Source organism: Nerophis ophidion, linkage group LG29, assembly GCF_033978795.1.
Source record: "Nerophis ophidion isolate RoL-2023_Sa linkage group LG29, RoL_Noph_v1.0, whole genome shotgun sequence".
Taxonomy (NCBI): Eukaryota; Metazoa; Chordata; class Actinopteri; order Syngnathiformes; family Syngnathidae; genus Nerophis; species Nerophis ophidion.
The window spans coordinates 7834706-7850025 of record NC_084639.1 but is presented as its reverse complement, the minus strand read 5'-3'; the positions used below and the strand labels follow the sequence as shown (position 1 = coordinate 7850025).

The following is a 15320-nucleotide window of genomic DNA, read 5'->3' as shown; positions in this document are numbered from 1 at the left end:
ATTTGTGAGGTCACACACTGATGTTGGTCGAGAAGGCCTGGCTCTCAGTCTCCGTTCTAATTAATCCCAAAGGTGTTCTATCATGTTCAGGTCAGGACTCTGTGCAAGCCAGTCAAGTTAATCCACACCAGACTCTGTCATTCATCTCATTATAGGTGGCATCCTATGACAGTTCCACGCTGGAAATCACTAAGTTCTTGAGAGCAGCCCATTCTTTCACAAGTGTTTTTGTAAACACCTGTGGCCGGGCCCAGCGATTAGGACACATACTTGCCAACCCTCCCGGATTTTCCGGGAAACTCCCGAAATTCAGCGCCTCTCCCGAAAACCTTCCGAGACAAATTTTCTCTCGAAAATCTCCCGTAATTCAGGCGCATCTGGAGGCCACGCCCCCTCCAGCTCCATGGGGACCTGAGTGACGTGTCGACAGCCTGTTTTCACGTCCGCTTTCCCACAATATGAAGAGCGTGTTTGCCCAACGACGTTATAAATATAGAATGATAGAGGGCGGGTTCTTGGTTTCTTATGTGGGTTTATTGTTAGGCAGTTGCATTAACGTTCTCCCAGCGCGGTAAAACAACACACAACAGCGGTCCGTTTTCGTCTACTGTAAAGCAGTTTGTCTGCCGTAAACAGCAATGTTGTGACACATTCTTAAATTGGACAGTACTGCCATCTACTGTACATGCATATGGTTAGAAAAACAAGGATGGACAATTCAACCCTTAACTCAACAATGAGTAGATGAGTATTATGTGTGTGTAAATGTGTAAATAAATGAACACTGAAATTCAAGTATTTCTTTTATTTATATATATATATATGAAATACTTGACTTGGTGAATCTAGTTGTAAATATACTCCTCCCCTGTTAACCACGCCCCCAACCATGCCTCGCCCCCCACCTCCCGAAATCGGAGGTCTCAAGGTTGGCAAGTATGTTAGGACACCTGATTCTGATCATTTGGATGGGTGGCCAAATACTTTTGGCCATATATTGCATCTGCATCTGACTCTATTTTCTTACTTTTTTGCCGATCAAACATTGTTATGAAGCCGACTGATGACTTTGATTGTGCCTAATGACACAAACTGTGCATTCTGCCAACAGGAGGACATGAATCTGAATGAAGAGCGGAAGGCCCCCCTTCGCGGGAAGGACTTGAGCACCAAACGGGAGATGGTGGTCCAGTACATCTCAGCCACAGCCAAATCTGTAAGTCAAAGAAGCTCGGACGCAAAGTGAAGTGTGGTCGCCCAAATGACTCTAGAGCAGGGGTCACCAACCTTTCTGAAACCAAGAGCTACTTCTTGGGTACTGATTAATGCAAAGGGCTACCAGTTGGATACACACTTAAATAAATTGTTAGAAATAGCCAATTTGCTCAATTTACCTTTAATAAATAAATCTATATATATATATAAAATAATGGGTATTTCTGTCTGTCATTCCGTCGTACATTTTTTTTTACGGAAGGTTTTTTGTAGAGGATAAATGATGAAAAAAACACTTAATTGAACGGTTTAAAAGAGGAGAAAACAGGGAAAAAAATGAAAATAAAATTTTGAAACATAGTTTATCTTCAATTTCAACTCTTTAAAATTCAAAATTCAACCGAAAAAAAAGAAGAGAAAAACTAGCTAATGCGAATATTTTTGAAAAAAAATAATTTATGGAACATCATTAGTAATTTTTCCTCATTAAGATTAATTTTCAAATTTTGATGACATGTTTTAAAAAGGTTAAAATCCAATCTGCATTTTGTTAGAATATATAACAAATTGGACCAAGCTATATTTCTAACAAAGACAAATCATTATTTCTTCTAGATTTTCCAGAACAAAAATTTTAAAAGAAATTCCAAAGACTTTGAAATGCGATTTAAATTTGATTCTACAGATTTTCTAGATTTGCCAGAATCATTTTTGGGAATTTTAATCAAAATAAGTTTATAGAAATATTTCACAAATATTTTTCGTCGAAAAAACAGAAGCTAAAATGAAGAACTAAATTAAAATGTATTTATTATTCTTTACGATAAAAAAAATTAATTTACTTGAACATTGATTTAAATTGTTAGGAAAGAAGAGGAAGGAATTTAAAAGGTAAAAAGGTATATGTGTTTAAAAAATCCTAAAATAATTAAGGTTGTATTTTTTCTCTAAAATTGTCTTTCTGAAAGTTATAAGAACCAAAGTAAAAACAAAAAATGAATTTATTTAAACAAGTGAAGACCAAGTCTTTTAAAATATTTTCTTGGATTTTCAAATTCTATTTGAGTTTTGTCTCTCTTAGAATCAAAAATGTCGAACAAAGCGAGACCAGCTTGCTAGTAAATAAATACAATTCAAAAAATAGAGGCAGCTCACTGGTAAGTGCTGCTATTTGAGCTATTTTTAGAACAGGCCAGCGGGCGACTCATCTGGTCCTTACGGGCGACCTGGTGCCCGCGGGCCCCGCGTTGGTGACCCCTGATTTAGATGTTGTGATGAATCTCCAGAATGAGTTCAGTCTGATTCCTCTGCTTTGCTTCCCTCACGCACTCACTTCTGTCAAATCTCCACCCTTCCACGCTTCCTTCATCTTCTGGTTTTCATTTATTTTCCCCGCGCCCATCATCTTTTTTTTTCCGCCCCGTCGTGCTGCAATCTGCCGTTGTAGGCCGCCATCACTCGGTAACTGTAGGACACTCACTCACAGACTCACTCAATGCTCGGTGGACGGTCAGAGCCTCTTCAGCCGTATGCTTGCATGCACATTGTTTTGGTGGGTTGATGGCCGGATCTTGCGTGCTTGCATGTTTCTTTGGAGCATTTTAAATGGCCACTGGGTCTTTTTCATTTATTAAACTGGTGCAATCTTGCATTAAGCAGTTCCGAAAACAGTCACCACAAGCAATTTTGAAATACTTAAAACTAGGGATGTCCGGTAATATCGGACCGCCGGTATTATCGGCCGATAAATGCTTTAAAATGTAATATCGGAAATGATCAGTATCTGCTTCAAAATGATCGTTATGGGTTTCAAATAGTAAAATGTATGACTTTTTAAAACGCCACTGTGTACACGGACGTAGGGAGTAGTACAGAGCACCAATAAACCTTAAAGCATAGGTGTTAAACTCTGGCCCGCGGGCCAAATTTGGCCCGCCGTGTTATTTCATTTGGCCCTTGAGGCAATATCAAATTAACATTAGAGCTGGCCCGCCGGTGTTATACAGTGGTGCCGCTGTAACACCGCATTTACCGGTTTCCCGGGAGACTCTCGAATTTCAGTGCCCCTCCCGAAAATCTCCCGGTGCAACCATTCTCCCGAATTCCACCCGGACAACAATATTGGGGGTGTGCCTTAAAGGCACTGCCTTCAGCGTCCCCTACAACCTGTCGTCAAGTCTGTTTTTCCTCCTCACAAACAGCGTGCCGGCCCAGTCATGTAATATATATGCGGCTTCTACACACATGTAAGTAAATGCAAAGCATACTTGATCAACAGCAGACAGGTCACACTGAGGGTGGCCATACAAACAACTTTAACACTGTTACAAATACGCGCCACACTGTGAACCCACACAAAACAAGAATGACCAACACATTTCGGGGGAACATCCGCACCGTAACACAACATGAACACAACAGAACAAATACCCAGAACCCCTTGCAGCCCTAACTCTTTCGGACCGCTACAATATACACCCCCTCCCCGCTACCAACAAACCCCGCCCCATTAACCCCACCCACCTGAGCCCCGACATTAACTGAGCAGTAAAAAGGCCGGAATGGTTGATTTATTCATTATTTTATTTTCAAATGTATTAGCCTCTGGAAAAAGTCAATGTTAATATTTACCTCAGAAGGCTGCAAATACAAAAGAGGCATTCAATTTTTATTTAAATTTGATTTGATATGTCATTGATATTTTTTCATTATTATTATTATTATTTGAAACTCGATTTTGCATGTCACTATAAAGTTATATAAGCCTTGCTTGTTCAATATTCAATGAAAAACTTGTTTGGGTCCTTATTAAAAGATTAATTAGTTCAACCTCGGCCCGCGGCTTTGTTCAGTTTTAAATTTTGGCCCACTCTGTATTTGAGTTTGACACCCCTGCCTTAAAGGCATCGCCTCTGCATGCCTGCCCAGTCACATAATATCTACGGCTTTACACACACAAACAAGTGAATGCAACGCATACTTGGTCAACAGCCATACAGGTCACACTGAGGGTGGCCGTTCAAACAACTTTAACACTGTTACAAATATGCGCCACACTGTGAACCCAGACCAAACAAGAATGACAAACATTGCGGGAGAACATCCGCACCGTAACACAACATAAACCCAACAGAACAAATACCCAGAATTCCTTACAGCACTAACTCTTCCGGGACGCTACAATATACACCCCCGGATATCCCCTACTCCCTACACACACCTCAACCCCGCCCACCTCAACCTCTTCATGCTCTCTCAGGGAGAGCATGTCCCAAATTCCAAGCTGCTGTTTTGAAGCATTTTACAATAAATAAGCACTTTGTGTCTTCAATAATAAATATGGCAGTGTAGATTTATTTTGGAAAGCCTTATTACATTGTTTAATGCATCCAGCAAGGGGCATCACAACAAAATTAGGCATAATATTGTGTTAATTCCACAACTGTATATGTCTGTATCGGTTGATATCGGTATCGGTAATTAAGAGATGGACAATGTCTGCAAAAAAGCCGTTATTGGACATCTTTACTTACAACTCATGCAAACTGTTTCTTTGGATATTTGCCAAGTCTCGCATGGCAGGATGTACTAGATTTGGTCTACTTGGGAGTGTTTTGTATTAGTTAAACATGCTACCGGTTATGAACGTTCTAATACAGGGGTTTCAAACGTATGGCCCGAGGGCCTGATCGGTCCTACAAACAGTTTCATCCGGCCCGCGGGATGAGTTTGCGGAGTATAAAAATGGACCTGTATTTTTTGAATGAAAACAACAGCTGTTCTAAATGTGTCCACTGGATGTCTCAATACCTATTCTTTGGATCTTTGTAGATGATGCTATGTACAAAATAGACTACACGGTCAAGGAAAATTATCAAACTACATAAATAACATACTGTTATTTGATTTTGATATAATGTTTTTATCTTGATAGATTGAAGTTTAAAACCAATGAGTTGACTGATGAACATTATCACATAATTTGTTTCTAAAATATACATAACAACAAAATAATTATAAACCGCAACAAGTAAGTGTAAAAAAAAAAACAGGATTTGTAAATTTGTGCTTGTTCTATTTTTAAACAAAGAACACATTCTGAAGTTGTCTTTATTTTTAAGTTATCGTGCCGTGATTTTACCTGTTTGGCTCACTTGCGAGTAACTTTTTCTCCATGTGGACCCTGATCTAAAATTTAGTTTGACACCCCTGCTCTAATACAAATATTATAATAACAATTAGGGATGAACATTTTATTCATTATTATCATGGTATTTTTAAATGTGCTTACAATTTTGAAATCTTTTAAACCAAGTTTTAAAATTATTTCTTTTTTAGAAGATATCATTGTGCTTCATGTACCTCAAGTATAAATTGAATCTCCAAATGAAAGCAACACAAGTGCGTAGTATAATGGCAGAAACAAAATAATAACATGAATAAATACAAATAAATGTGAGAATTGTGCAAGATGGAACCTAATGCTTATAAGAGATGAACAATTAAAACAAATGTAACAGCACTTTTTGTCCATTAAGATACAAATAGTGTTTATATATGAGATCTAGTCATACATACACAGAATGGCTGCACCTTTATGGCCAAAATAATAATCACAATTATTGATTGTTAGTTAAAACAGGTGTAAACGGGACGACATCATGTAATTTGTATTGTCTGATTAAAAGGCTACAGATAAATACATTTAAAGACAATGTTTGTGTTTGTACATTAAAGGGGAACATTATCACAATTTCAGAAGGGTTAAAACCAATAAAAATCAGTTCCCAGTGGCTTATTTTATTTTTCCAATTTTTTTTCTAAATTTTACATCTCCCGGAATATCCCTAAAAAAAAGCTTTAAAGTGCTTGATTTTCGCTATTTGCGATGCCACTGTTCATTTCCCTGTGACGTCACACAGCGATTACAATACAAACAATGGTGAATAGCACAGCAAGATATAGCGACATTAGCTCGGATTCAGACTCGGATTTCAGCGGCTTAAGCGATTCAACAGATTAAGCATGCATTGAAACAGATGGTTGGGGTATGGAGGCAGATAGCAAAACCGAAATTGAAGAAGAAACTGAAGCTATTGAGCGGATAGCTATTGACGCTATTCGGCTATTACGCGTTAGCATCGCCGGTAAAATGTGCAGACCAACCGATCAGGACTTTCACATTGACACTGGATCAATAAGTCAATAACAACAGAACTCAACTTTGTGATTTCGTTGACTTTATCGTTGGGAATGCATCTGCTTTGAGTGTCGCAGGATATCCAGCGATTCTTGTCATTTCTGTGCCATCTATGTCGTGTCATCACCGGTAAAAACCAAACGAGGGACTTTCGCATCTCTTGACACTGGAGCAACTTAAATCTGTCGATTGGTATGTGTTTGTTTGGCATTAAATGAGGATGGAGGGAAAGGCTGGATGTAAATATAGCTACAAATGAGGCATAATGCACACAGCTAGCCTAAATAGCATGTTAGCATCGATTAGCATGCCGTGCTATTCGATGCACATTCTCCGTAAATCATCTTGAATCCACCCCTGATCATGTGGTTACACCCTCCGACAACACACCGACGAGGCATGATGTCTCCAAGGTAGCGGAAAACAGTCGAAAAAACGGAAAATAACAGCTGATTTGACTCGATGTGGTAGGGAAACATGGTGTTGACGACCCATGTGACGTCACGTTCTGACGTCGTCGCAAAGAGAGCGATAAGCAGAAAGGCGTTTAATTCGCCAAAATTTACCCATTTAGAGTTCGGAAATCGGTTAAAAAAATATATGGTCTTTTTTTTGCAACATCAAGGTATATATTGACGCTTACATAGGTCTGCTGATAATGTTCCCCTTTAATAGTATCAATATGTCAGTTTTTTCTCATTACATAATGCCTTTATCTCTATTTTTTACATTTTGATAGAGTGGTATTTTTTTAACTGATTAAAATGTACATGTACATGCCGTATCAGGACAGATTTATTAAGAGTCTGAGCAGAAATATGTCATATAGGAATTATCCATACACCATAATGGGCGGTATAGCTCGGTTGGTAGAATGGCCGTGCCAGCAACTTGAGGGTTGCAGGTTCGATTCCCGCTTCCGCCATCCTAGTCACTGCCGTTGTGTCCTTGGGCAAGACACTTTACCCACCTGCTCCCAGTGCCACCCACACTGCTTTAAATGTAACTTAGATATTGGGTTTCACTATGTAAAGCGCTTTGAATCACTCGAGAAAAGAGCTATATAAATATAATTCACTTCACTTCACACTTCTCATGCATGTTTTTTAAAATAATACCTTTGTAAAAAGGAAAAAAACAAACAAGTAATGTAAAAAAACAACAAAAAAAACATGCTTTTTGATATCAATATAAAAACACAAAATGCAGATAAAGACAAAAATAAACAAGTTTTGCGGTAGAAAATTGATGAATGGTTGTTTACAACACCACGTGGTTTAGTGCAGCAGTTTGGCCCCAAAAAAATAAACACTAGTTATACCTCCCGCATTTAATACACAATCTTCGTACCTCACTATTCGATGAGATGACAAAACAATTCAGCTCATATTGATGTTATCGGAACACTAACGACATTAGCAGTTAATTAGCGGACATGTGACAATCGCAGTAAACAAAGCAAAGACTTTACAAACCAGTTGTGGTAAGCGTTGCCGAAACACAGCCTGCTGCCTGTTTCCTCACGTCATTAACGCTCATTTACAGCAGGTGAGTGGACGCTGTGTTGCAAAAATTAAATAAACATCAAATATTTTGGTATGTGTATGTCCCCAATAGGGCAGCACGGTGGTAGAAGGGTTAGTGCATCTGCCTCACAATACGAAGGTCCTGAGTAGTCCGGGGTTCAATCCGTGTGGCATTTGCATGTTCTCCCCGTGACTACGTGGGTACTCCGGCTTCCTCCCACCTCCAAAGACATGCACTTGGGGATAGATTTATTTGCAACACCTAAAAAAAAAAAATGACCCTAGTGCGTGAATGTTGTCTATCTGTGGTGGCCCTGCGATGAGGTGGCGACTTGTCCAGGGTGTACCCCGCCTTCCGCCCGAATGCAGCTGAGATAGGCTCCAGCGACCCCAAAGGGACAAGTGGTAGTGAAGTGAAGTGAATGATATTTATATAGCGCTTTTTCTCTAGTGACTCAAAGCGCTTTACATAGTGAAACCCAATATCTAAGTTACATTTAAAGCAGTGTGGGTGGCACTGGGAGCAGGTGGGTAAAGTGTCTTGCCCAAGGACACAACGGCAGTGACTAGGATGTGACTAGGATGGCGGAAGCGGGGATCGAACCGGCAACCCTCAAGTTGCTGGCATGGCCGCTCTACCAACCGAGCTATATCGCCCCTGTGGTAGAAAAATGGATGGATGGATGGATGTCCCCAATATTGTCCACACTTGTCTCCATCTAACAAGCAGTGCACTCTTTAACATATGCCGAGAATCCACGCTACGGAAGTGAAACGAAGGAGATAAAGTGAAACAAAACCTTTGGTTCCGTTTACTCCGAGGGAAAAACTCCTGGAGCTAGGTCCGTGTAGTTGCTTTGCGCCATGTTTTCTCGAGCCAAACGGCGCTTCCAGGAAGTAAGCAGTGTTGCCTAAAATGCAATAATAAATGAGGTTTTTTTTAATAATTACAGATATACACGGGATTTTACCGCAGTTGATCATTATACCATTTTCCGTTACATCCCTAGTGAAGTGAAGTGAATTATATTTATACAGCGCTTTTCTCTAGTGACTCAAAGCGCTTTACATAGTGAAACCCAATATCTCCGGTCCGATGACCATGGATGAAGTACTGACTGTCCAGAGTCGAGACCCAGGATGGACCGCTCGTCGGGACCCAGGATGGACCGCTCGCCTGTATCGGTTGGGGACATCTCTACGCTGCTGATCCGCTTGAGATGGTTTCCTGTGGACGGGACTCTCACTGCTGTCTTGGAGCCACTATGGATTGAACTTTCACAGTATCATGTTAGACCCGCTCGACATCCATTGCTTTCGGTCCCCTAGAGGGGGGGGGATTGCCCACATCTGAGGTCCTCTCCAAGGTTTCTCATAGTCAGCATTGTCACTGGCGTCCCACTGAATGTGAATTCTCCCTGCCCACTGGGTGTGAGTTTTCCTTGCCCTTTTGTGGGTTTTTCCGAGGATGTTGTAGTCGTAATGATTTGTGCAGTCCTTTGAGACATTTGTGATTTGGGGCTATATAAATAAACATTGATTGATTGATGATTGATCTAAGTTACATTTAAACCAGTGTGGGTGGCACTGGGAGCAGGTGGGTAAAGTGCCTTGCCCAAGGACACAACGGCAGTGACTACGATGGCAGAAGCGGGACTCGAACCTGCAACCCTCAAGTTGCTGGCACGGCCGCTCTTCCAACCGAGCTATGCCGCCCTAATAACAATAGTACCCAAGATTGTGTTATCCATTTATTAAAAAAGGCTAGAAAAAGGGAAATTAATTTGTCTCGCCCTCCACTAGCTTCCAAAACTGCAAAGCATCATCATTTATTAGCCTCCTCATTGCTATGGTAATTAACCGGCGTTATTGATAATGATGATTTTTATTTTTTATTTTTTTTTGTGTCCGAGTTGATTGAATTCCTCACCGGGCTCATCATTCTTGTGTGTGAGTAATTGTTTTATTTAAATGGATATCAATCCGTGTAGTCAAAAGACAGGAGGACAAAACGTGACGTCTCCCAGCACGCCTTGATTACTTTCATTAGGACTTGAAGCAGAAAAAGAAGACGAGGTGGGTGGGGAGGCTCGAGTGTCAGTTTTGACATATCAGCGCGTGGCACAGTGGGTAGTTTCCGGCGCTGAAAAGTGTACCTTGCCTTTGTTCAAGTGCCTCCAGCCTCCGTTCGCTTTAATGGGGTCGAAGGGGACGGTTTAAGTTTGACTTTTTAGATCGATTTTTACCGATGTAGGAGAAATGAAGTAGACAAAAGGGTGGTACTTGCAAAATAAACTATTTGTGAGAACAATTGGCCATAACGGAGATGAACATTTGACTAAATATTAATGATAAACATTTACTTGACAATGGAGAAATTGGAAAATATTTGTGACGGTTTCGTGGCTTCGTAATGTGGATGGTGCTCTTCCAAGATGTAGATCGGGCTCGGACACAGCGTACAAGTAAGAAATAATGGTTTATTTAAACCAGGGGTCACCCACCTTTTTGAAACCAAGAGCTACTTCTTGGGTACTGATTAATGCGAAGGGCTACCAGTTTGATACACACTTAAATAAATGGCCAGAAATAGCTAATTTGCTCAATTTACCTTTAATAAATACATCTATACATAAAAAGGGTATTTCTGTCTGTCATTCCGTTGTACATTTTTGTTCCTTTTACGGAAGGTTTTTTGTTGAGAATAAATGATGGAAAAAACACTTAATTGAACGGCTTAAAAGAGGAGAAAATACGAAAAAATTGAAAATTAAATTTTGAAACATAGTTTATCTTCAATTTCGACTCTTCAAAATTCAACGGAAAAAAATGAAGAGAAAAACTAGCTAATTCGAATCGTTTTGAAAAAATGAAAAAAAAATATTTATGGAACATCATTAGTAATTTTTCCTGATTAAGATTGATTTTACAATTTTGATGACATGTTTTAAATAGGTTAGAATCCAATCTGCATTTTGTTAGAATATATAACAAATTGGACCAAGCTATATTTCTAACAAAGACAAATCATTATTTTTCTAGATTTTCCAAAACAAAAATTTTAAGAGAAATTCAAAAAACTTTGAAATAAGATTTAAATTTGATTCAAAAGATTTTCTAGATTTGCCAGAATAATTTTTTTGAATTTTAATCATAATAAGTTTGAAGAAATATTTCACAAATATATTTCGTCGAAAAAACAGAAGCTAAAATGAAGAATTAAATTAAAATGTATTTATTATTCTTTACAATAAAACAAATAAATTTACTTGAACATTGATTAAAATTGTCCGGAAAGAAGAGGAAGGAATTGAAAATGTGTTTAAAAATCCTAAAATCATTTTTAAGGTTGTATTTTTTTCTCTAAAATTGTCTTTCTGAAACTTATAAGAAGCAAAGTAAAAAAATAAATGAATTTATTTAAACAAGTGAAGACCAAGTCTTTAAAATATTTTCTTGGATTTTCAAATTCTATTTGAGTTTTGTCTCTCTTAGAATTAAAAACGTTGACTAAAGCGAGACCAGCTTGCTAGTAAATAAATAAAATTTAAAAAATAAAAGGCAGCTCACTGGTAAGTGCTGCTATTTGAGCTATTTTTAGAACCGGCCAGCGGGCGACTCATCTGGTCCTTACGGGCTACCTGGTGCCCGCGGGCCCCGCGTTGGTGACCCCTGATTTAAACTAAAAACAGGCTAAGAACAGAAACACTGGTTCAATCCCCACTTAGTACCAACCTCGTCACATCCGTTGTGTCCTGAGCAAGACACTTCACCCTTGCTCCTGATGGGTGCTGGTTAGCGCCTTGCAGGGCAGCTCCCTCCATCAGTGTGTGAATGTGAGTGTGAATGGGTAAATGTGGAAGTAGTGTCAAAGCGCTTTGAGTACCTTGAAGGTAGAAAAGCGCTATACAAGTACAACCCATTTAAACTATAAACAGATACCGAAATATAGCTTACCGCTACGCTGCAAAGACACAACCCGAAACGATACGAGGGGAGCGACAATACGGAAGTGACATCGACATGACAATCCAGCACTGACTGGAGGAGAAAAGCAGGTAAAAATATGGGCGGGCTGATTGACACCAGGTGTGGCTAGGTGCCAATCAGCCGCATCTGAGGGGACACAGCACTCAGGGAAAAAGACAGGAAACAGACAAAATAAGAGCGCTGACAGGAACTAAAGACAGGAAATACTACACACACACAGAGGGAAAAGTAAAACACATACAAACTGTCAGGGGCATGCCTGACAAAAACATTGGTATCGGGACAACTCTACGGTGCACTGGTATAGTGAGGTACTGCCGTAATTGTAAGAACATGTCCATTCCCATTATTGTCTGAATATTAAATACTTATCAAATGAATCAGAATCTACATATGAAGAAGACCACATGATCTGTCAATGAAACAATCGTGTAGTGTGGGGGTAGGGAACCTGTGGCTCTCGAGCCAGTTGTGGATCTTTTGATGACTGCATCTGGCTCTCAGATAAATCTTAGCTGACATTGCTTAAAGGCCTACTGAAATTAGATTTTCTTATTCAAACGGGGATAGCAGGTCCATTCTGTGTGTCATACTTGATCATTTCGTGATATTGCCATATTTTTGCTGAAAGGATTTAGTAGAGAACATGGACGATAAAGTTCGCAACTTTTGGTCGCTAATAAAAAAGCCTTGCCTTTACCGGAAGTAGCAGACGATGTGTGCGTGACGTCACGGGTTGAAGGGCTCCTCATATCCTCACATTGTTTACAATCATGGCCACCAGCAGTTAGAGCGATTCGGACCGAAGAAGCGACAATTTCCCCATTAATTTGAGCGAGGATGAAAGATACGTGGATGAGGAAAGTGAGAGTGTAGAACTAGAAAAAAAAAAAGGTGAGGACAGTGGGAGCGACTCAGGTGTTATTAGACAGATTTACTAGGATAATTCTGGAAAATCCCTCATCTGCTTATTGTGTTACTAGTGTTTTAGTGAGATTATATGGTACCTGAAAGTCGGAGGGGTGTGGCCACGGGTGTGGTGACCGCCAATGGGAGGAGGTAATAGTCCACAGCATCTGCAAAAGGACGCAAGCTCCGACTTATTACCACAATTTTCTCACCGAAACCTGCCAGTCGACATGTGGTCGGGAGCCATGTTCACTTGACCGCTCTGTTCCAAAGTAAAGCTTCTTCACCTTCGGGAATTTTAAAGAAGGAAACACCGGCTGTGTTTGTGTTGCTAAAGGCAGCCGCAATACACCGCTTCCCACCTACATCTTTCTTCTTTGACGTCTCCATTATTAATTGAATATACTGCAAAAGATTCAGCAACACAGATGTCCAGAATACTGTGTAATTATGCGATTAAAGCAGACTACTTATAGCTTGGATCGGGCTGGAAAAAAATGTCCTCGACAACGCACGCGTCATCATTCCGCGACGTTTTCAACAGGAAACTTTGCGGGAAATTTAAAATTGCAATTTAGTAAACTAAAAAGGCCGTATTGGCATGTGTTGCAATGTTAATATTTCATCATTGATATATAAACTATCAGACTGCGTGGTCGCTAGTAGTGGGTTTCAGTAGGCCTTTAACACGATAAGTAATGAATAATTCCGCTGGTAATCACAGAGTTAAAAATACAACATTCTCATGCATTTTAATCCATCCATCCATTTTCTACCCCACCTGCTCGAGAAGTCGTATTAATGGTAAGAAGCGGGACAAGCGGTAGAAAATGGATGGATGGATGGATGGATGGTTATTTTCAGAATAAAAATGTTATTCTGAGACTTATTATACTTAAAAATGCACGCATTTAGTTTTATTCAGTGTTAAAATATATTATACAGCTCTCCGAAAAATACATTTTAAAATTTTTGGCTTTCATGGCTCTCTCGGCCAAAAAGGTCCTTGGCCCCTGGTGTAGTGTGTCAGGGGCCATATTGCTTGTGGATACTGATGCATGCACTGTTGATGGAAGGTTTTTGTCTTACTGGAAATGTGAATGATGCAGGAATGTTGTACTATGGACTTTTTTGGTGTGCTGTGGTGCTTTTCACTTGTTTTGCTATATGTCACTTTGCACTTTCCCCCCTCTTTGTTATTGATGGTGTTTTAAATTCCGAATAGAATCCTCCGGTTCTTTTACCGCTGTAGACATGCAAACTTCAATATGAAATTGTAAGTCTTCTTCAAATGCAGCTACAGAGGCGGTGGTTCAGAGCTGCTAAAAAAATAGACATATATCTCCAAATATTGCTCGGATGCCTTGCCGATTTATGCAGCCTTGCTCTGTCGGGCGGGTTTTCAGCTTTAAAAAGCTTCATGCATAAGGTATTTGTTTGTTATATACTGCAAAATATACCATTGAGGTAGCTGCAGCCAAAACTTTGAAACGCTATCTATCGTTAAGAAAGACAGATTATTTTTTTTTTACTTGCATAAAATATGTCTTTCAAAGGAAAGGCTATGTTTATTCTTCCCCCCACCCTCATGCATTGCCACCTCTCTATCACCAGGCAATATTGAGAACTCCCAGTCGCGAGCAAGGGAGGGGGGTCTCAGCAGGTGTCTCGCAAATTACCCGATAACATGAAAAGGGGAATGACTTTATTTCCGAAGGGAGAATTTGCACATTGACCCTATTCATTTGAACACAATCTGTGTTTTTAAATTTTTTTTTATAACAGAACAGAGAACCTAGATCTATTTTTCAAGTGCGCGACGTGTCTAAGGACGTCCTTGACCATCAGCTTTGCATGTTTGTCTTTCACCTGCTGCCTTCATTATCTTCTGGCTTTTGAAAAATGATCACCAACTCCACTCTAACTTTCCTGTGACATTATTATTTTCTTTGTGTCTGTATGTTTTTCACTGACTAATTTCACGTTGGATGCCAAATCTGCTGCGCCTCACGCGTTTTTTTTGTGATGGGAAAGTCTTGTCCAACATTATGAAGGATGTTTTATCCGAATTTGAATTTACTTTAGTGTGGCCATACCAGTGTCATTTTTTTAATGCAACTCATGTTTTGACAGATATTTTAGGCTGTTTTACATGAAGTGGAACCTCTGAACGCCGAATTAATCCACCTGAAATCGTTTAAATTTTGAATTAGGGGAGAAATCGAGAGAAAACGCCAACAGTCGTGGTCAAAAGCTTACATTAACTTGTAATGTCATGGCTGTCTTGAGTTTCCAATAATTTCTACAACTTTTATTTTTTTGTGATAGAGTGATTGAAGCACATACTTGTTGGTCACAAAAAAACATTCATGAAGTTTGGTTCTTTTATGAATTTATTATGGGTCTACTGAAAATGTGACCAAATCTGCTGGGTCACAAGTATACATACAGCAATTACAGATCTCGGATAATATCGGGCT

At 39.6% G+C, this 15320-nt stretch overlaps 1 protein-coding gene across 4 annotated transcripts in view; it reads left to right on the top strand.

Annotated features, from left to right (window-relative positions):
• The window catches only part of diaph2 (diaphanous-related formin 2), a 1158885-nt gene that overhangs the window by 74757 nt on the left and 1068808 nt on the right, over positions 1-15320 (top strand). For all 4 annotated transcript variants that reach the window (XM_061891998.1, XM_061891999.1, XM_061891997.1 and 1 more), the window contains one exon: positions 1112-1216. In XM_061891998.1, the coding sequence (XP_061747982.1) occupies positions 1112-1216 (105 nt within the window). The remainder of the gene's footprint in view (positions 1-1111; positions 1217-15320) is intronic.